Source organism: Plectropomus leopardus, chromosome 4 (genome assembly GCF_026936395.1).
Source record: "Plectropomus leopardus strain MGB_pleo_1.0 chromosome 4, ASM2693639v1, whole genome shotgun sequence".
Taxonomy (NCBI): Eukaryota; Metazoa; Chordata; class Actinopteri; order Perciformes; family Serranidae; genus Plectropomus; species Plectropomus leopardus.
Window position 1 is genome coordinate 37,261,442 of NC_142179.1, and position 6,059 is coordinate 37,267,500.

General features: G+C 40.4%; 2 protein-coding genes across 3 annotated transcripts in view; both read left to right on the forward strand.

Moving 5' to 3' along the window:
• Positions 1-52: 52 nt before the first annotated feature.
• On the forward strand, positions 53-3,897 carry rpl35 (ribosomal protein L35). Its single transcript, XM_042489101.2, has 4 exons — positions 53-201; positions 691-827; positions 2,804-2,885; positions 3,703-3,897. Exons 1-4 carry the CDS (start codon positions 199-201, stop codon positions 3,850-3,852), a joined length of 372 nt encoding a protein of 123 aa, XP_042345035.1. The 5' UTR covers positions 53-198; the 3' UTR covers positions 3,853-3,897.
• Positions 3,898-5,532: 1,635 nt separating this feature from the next.
• The window catches only part of LOC148189828 (uncharacterized), a 5,414-nt gene continuing 4,887 nt past the window's right edge, over positions 5,533-6,059 (forward strand). Inside the window, exon 1 of one of the 2 annotated variants that reach the window (XM_088076057.1) lies at positions 5,533-5,870. In XM_088076057.1, the coding sequence (XP_087932183.1) occupies positions 5,542-5,870 (329 nt within the window). In that variant the 5' untranslated portion in view covers positions 5,533-5,541. The remainder of the gene's footprint in view (positions 5,871-6,059) is intronic. The other variant, XM_088076056.1, reaches the window with a different exon arrangement.

Here is a 6,059-nt window from a genome sequence, read left to right on the forward strand (position 1 = left end):
TTATAACAGCTGTGTTTGGTTCTGCAAGGAAACTGGTGTTACATCACCATGGTGGCCTTTTTTCTTCCCGCCTGTCAGTAGCGCTGTCTGCATTCCGTCAAAGTGAACCTCCGGCCGACGAAGAAGAAATTCTCCGGAAGCTACTTTTTGTGAGCACGCGGTACGTCCGGCCTTTCCAACAGGGCAGCGAGAGAGAACATGGTGAGGAGCGCGACACTCGTCCATTAACTAAGATTTTAATACTTTTAACTCGACTAAAGCCCAATAAATGTGCGTTATATGGGCGCATAAGCTTCCCGTGTATGTGTTGATGCATGTATTGGTGAGCAGGCTGCTACCGGAGCGGAATAAAATGTTATTTTGTGGAGCGCTGCTACTGACTGACTGCGCTAAGCTACGCTGCTAGCCATACGCTAACAGAAACATGTCTGGCTAATGATAGCCTGCTAGCTGAAACGGTTGTAGGATGTTAACGGATAACGTTCAGACAGTGTGTCCTTGTTACAGATGGTCGCACAGAGTTTGGACAGACTATGTTTGGGCACACGGAACAATAATATAAAGGGCAAATGTTCATTTTAACGGTAATAAGGAGCTGCGTTAGCTGGGCTGACTCGTGTTGGTGAAAGGAGCTCTCTAAGACCAACATGGTGCTGTGAACTTACTAATGTCTGTTCTGTCGGTGTCCAGGCCAAGATCAAGGCAAGAGACCTGCGGGGCAAGAAGAAGGAGGAGCTGCTCAAGCAGCTGGACGACCTGAAGAATGAACTGTCCCAGCTCCGTGTGGCCAAGGTTACCGGAGGAGCCGCTTCCAAGCTCTCCAAGATGTACGTACTGTCTGAAAATGAACAACAGCACTCACACGTAGTGGACCGGGCTGGTCCAGACTTCACATGACTGCCCCGGGCTTTAAGGACGTGGCTTTAGGGTGCTGTCAGTGATGTCTGTATCTGTAGTTTGGCTGAGGAACTGTTGAAGTCAGGAGGATATTGTAAGGGTGTCATTGATTTTCTGCAAAGATATTTACTAGACTAGGGTTGCAACAGCATGAGATTTTCAGATATGAGAACACAGAAGTTAATTTTGGTTAAACAAACACTTTGTTACTGTATTTGAAAAATCTTTTTTTGTAATGGAAATATGTCTTAAATGTCTCTCTTTAAATTAACTAAAGGGTAGGGTTCTTCATCCAGTTGATCCCCCCCCAAAAAAAATTGTTAATAAGCAAATGTATCACAGTATAGCCGTCAACTTTCACATCACGGTATGATGTAGAATCGGTACATATCGCAACAACCCTATTTACTTTTCCTACACTTGTCAGGTTCAATAAATCTGTAGCTTTTAGCTTTTGATTCTCTGAACTCCAAACTGTCGCCTCAGATTGAGAAAGAAAATGTACAACTGGCAGTATTTTAAAATAGGCAGGTCCTTAGTCAGTGACACGTGTGTAGACCAACTACTCAGTGTAGACAATGTTGTTGTCATGGAGGCTTAATTAAATTGTAAGTGTGTAGCTGCATTTTCTGAAACAAATGTACTTTGAAACCAAAATCTGTTGTTGCCAAACAGCATCTTACATTCAGTGAATACACAGGCATGAAGAGTTCTCTCTTTGCTTCTCTGGTCGAAGATGATACTTGTGAGCTGATGTTTTGCTGATGCATTCACAACTGCTTACCAAAAGACTGAGACTTGAGATGACATGAGTGTTCTTTATGATCCGTGACTGTTTACATGAACTGAATTTCTTCTGATGAGGATATTACATTGATTAAGTTTTAAACTGGGGTTGCTACTTAAGCTTTAAATAATAGCAATCTTAATAATAACTTAAATTACATAGCATCTGTCATACAGGAAATGCAGAGCAAAGTGCTTTACAGTCAGGGCATTATAAGCACAGAGTTCGTCACACGAGAAGAGACTGAGTGAACTTCAAACAGGCCAAACAATGCACTTCAGTATAAAATGACATTTAAAAAAAGTTTTAAACAAAAATCTGGGGATTTAACATTTTCCAGCTGTTTTGAGATCGTATTAATCCAAATCTCAGAACACTATTTCTGCACTTTTTAGGCCTCTAATGTGAGCAGCAATCTGAGCCCATAATTTCCAACTGACACAGACTCACCAACATATATCGATTAACCGAAATAAGCGTCTGTCAGTTTACCCCCACAATTTCTTCCCAGACATTGTCTGTGCTGGGTGCAGCCCTCAGCTGCCCCAAAAGTGTTGCACTACCTATCACATTGAAGGAAGAAGACCCAGTCAGTGACTCATCAAAACAAAATATATGAAAATCCTGAACCTCACTGTTCAGCTGTAACGAGTTAAGTATGGAAGTATAGTATATCTCAGCCAAACCTTTCTAGGTCATGACAACAGCTAGAGATCAACCTTTTCCTGTCCTTTACTTTTGTCACGTTTAAGTAAAATATTTTTCAAGAAATACTTTGGATAAGTGTCAGTGTAATGCTTCAGAACTGAACATGTTACTACTTAAACATGCTACCGTTTTAATAAATCATTGTGGTTTCTGGTTAATATTCTCTGAAGTCTAGACTGTCACCACAGACTGAGCAAGAAAGCGATAAAAATGGCAGCGTTTTAAAATCCTCAAGTGGTTTGAGTCAGTGACGTGTGCAGACTAACCTCTGTGTCTAAGTTTTATAAATTATTGTTTTATGGTGACTTAATATAATTATTAGTGTAAAGCTATATTTTCTGTAACTACTTGACTTAAGCCAAAATGTGCTGTGCCATAACAGCCTCTAACTTTTGTGTTTTTTCATTGCAGCCGTGTTGTTCGCAAATCCATCGCCAGAGTCCTGACCGTAATCAACCAGACACAGAAGGAGAACCTGAGGAAGTTCTACAAGGTGAGAGCAAACAGCTGACTCACACTGTAGCAACACCGTGCGCACACACACACACACACACACACACACACACACACACACACACACACACACACACACACACACACACACACACACACACACCAAGGCACGCCTGTATGGAACTTCTGTCTTTGCTTCTCTGGTCGAAGATGATATTTGTGAGCTGATGTTTTGCTGATGCATTCACAACTGCTTACCAAAAGACTGAGACTTGAGATGACACGAGTGTTCCTCATAGTCTGACTGTTTACATGGACTGAGGTCATTCTTATTCATTGATTATTCTGAGTTGGCTGTTCTCTGGCATTGCTAATTTAGCTCTTGTACTGTTATCACACTGTAGCAAAACAGCCCAATTTATAAAATGAGACGGCTCCTTCAAACGATTCAACATCACATTTCCTACAACATCAAGGAACGTCCAGCTGTCATTTACCTACTTGTTCTATGGAACTGTTCACATGGATTTTTTGTTTATATTTTATTTTATTTTATTGAGGAGTATGGCAGTATTCTCTTGATTAACTACTTGTTAGAGCAATTGAAAAGAAAAAATGAAAAAATGGATCGAAATAAATCTCCCTAATCAACAGTATGAAGTTGAGGTTATTTACTCTTACAAAACATACAGCATATTTATCCCATTATCTTTTCATCTATGTATTTTCAACGTTCAACAAACCTCTCTAGATCTTGACAACAGTTGCAAATTAAAGCTTTTCCTGTCACTTTTGTCACATTCCATTTTGATAAAATATGTCTTTTCAGCTCAACTGAAAGTTGTCATCTCTTTCAGGGTAAGAAGTACAAGCCCTTGGATCTGAGACCCAAGAAGACCAGAGCTCTGCGCCGCCGGCTCAACAAGCACGAAGAGAGTCTGCGCACCAAGAAACAGCAGAGGAAAGACCTCCTCTACTCCATCCGCAAATTTGCAGTCAAAGCTTAGAGGCTTTTTCTATTGACAAAATAAAATCTGTGGAAAAGACAAGAAGTGTCTACTTGGTAGTTTTTTCCCACAAACATCACGCTTAAACTTTGGTCACTCTTGAACCGCTCATGCATTTCCACTGAGGCAAATATGATCAGTGACAGTGCATGAAGGAATATCCAGATCAATGGCCCTGCAGGTGCAGCAGCCCCCAATAATGGAGTTATTGAGGCGTCTTGGTTCTGGCATCTTCAATTCGTTTTTGTTCATTTGTGACTTAAACTCAGTGACTGAGGCTTTAAACTGTGAATGTGCCCAGATGTTTAATTTCATTAGCTCATCTTTCAACCATAAAAGGCCAAATCCACTGTTTGTCGCAGCATGCTTTGAAATAATCATGTAACTCTCATTAGATTTTTATTTTTTGTATGAAGTTGGGAGGATAATGATTAATCGGTGGTTCAAAAATCGGTTAATTCGATCAAACGTGATGTTGAATCCATCAATTGATAGGCTATGCAAAGCTGTCAGAGTACATGTGAAATGTTGCTGTGAGCAAAGTTTTTATGGTGTTTAAGAAATCATAATTGATCGATTGATAATTTTACCAAAAAACAGTTAAGGACAGTTATTATTTGCAACCCTGTAAAGTTACATGTATGTGCTCAGTAAGACCTCTGAAAATATAACATGTTTAATATCTTTGAAAAGCCAAATAGGTTCTATAATATCTGAATTTGTCTTCCATGTGTTTAACTCTAAAAACGACTTTTTTTCAGCATTTGACATATAATCTAACTTCACTGTACCAAAAAATGTGAAGCTTTGTGCTAGAATAATTATGTATATAACTCCCAGTGGCATTGAATAAGTATTGAAAGTTCTTGGATCTACCTTGCCGTAGCTAGAGGAGCCCTCTTTTTCATTAACCCTTTGAAACCTGGATTGCCATCAGTTTTCTTGTGCCGCTTGTTGATGTCTTTCACAAACGTTAAACCTTTGAGACCTGACCTTTGATTTCCTTAAAAAAATCAATGTCCTAAATGAAATGAAAATATTAAAAGAAAATTAGTTAAAAGGAGGAAAAAATGTCCAGAAAGTTATCTTTAAAATTATTAGAATTACATATATATCTTTTTAAAATGGATACTTTATATTCTTTTTTTTTTTTGGTACTTTTTACTTTTCTTTTTTGTGCTAATTTTCACTTTTTGCTACCTTTTTACTAATAACTTGTTAATATTTGGGTCATTTCTCATTATGTTTCTCATTGCCTTCTTTCCATGTGTCTTTTGAAAGAAATCAAGTCATTTTTCACAGGTATCAAACAGTGTAGTGACTCAAAAATGTGCTCTCCAAAACAGATGAGCAAAATGTTTGTCTGTATTTCTCCTGTTACAATGCTGCTGAATGAAATTGTGTTTGAGAGCAAAATGACATTTGTAAAACTCAGTTGCAGTGTGTGTGTGCGTGCTGCTTCCTGTGGACAGTGGACAGTCCTCAGCCTCTGTCCTGCCTGCTGTTATTGTTGCACACTTGTGTTTTGCTGCTTTTGACTCTGATCTGTGAGCTCTGTGGGCTGCAGGAATGCTCAGAGTGGCATCACCTTTATTCTAATTACTTTCATCACCAAGCTGTCAGCTGCTCTTTGGTTACCCAACAGCCCACAGCGTGTCTCTGTCCCGTGCACTGGTGCACACTGTCACCATGATCCTCCACACTGTCTTCATCACACTCTCACTGTGTTTGAACATGTTCTCCTCGTCTCTCTCCCCTCGTCCGGCCCCGGCCAGGAAGTCAGGCTGCTTCAAAGTCAACAACTGCAAATGCATCATGAAGGACGGCAGCGGGGTGATAAACCTGAGAGCCATGGGGGATGCAGAGGGCTTCCTGGGGCGTCTGAGGCCGCTGGCAGCAGAGAGCCCGGCAGAGAGCGCAGAGGTCCTGCTGTCCTTCAGCCCCTGCCTGCCCTTCTCTCAGCCAGACGACTTGACAGCAGCCCAGTGCACCAACGTCGCCGCATGCCTCATTGTCAGGTACAGCAGACACCTCACAGTGTGACCATGTACCTATACTAACCTTTAACCCTTTGATACCTGTGCAAATTGGCTTGATTTCTTTCAAGAACATGGGAGGAGAGCAAGTAGCAACTTAACAATTAATGGCTCAAAAAAATAGCAAGAAACTGGTACAAAATTTACAAAAAATGACCTGAAAACCCTCAA

Bases quoted from the DNA above. Each gene is read 5' to 3' on its own strand.
- rpl35 (XM_042489101.2), top strand. The intron at 828-2,803 runs GTACGTACTGTC...TTTTCATTGCAG, and splicing joins GCTTCCAAGCTCTCCAAGAT to CCGTGTTGTTCGCAAATCCA. The intron at 2,886-3,702 runs GTGAGAGCAAAC...CATCTCTTTCAG, and splicing joins ACCTGAGGAAGTTCTACAAG to GGTAAGAAGTACAAGCCCTT.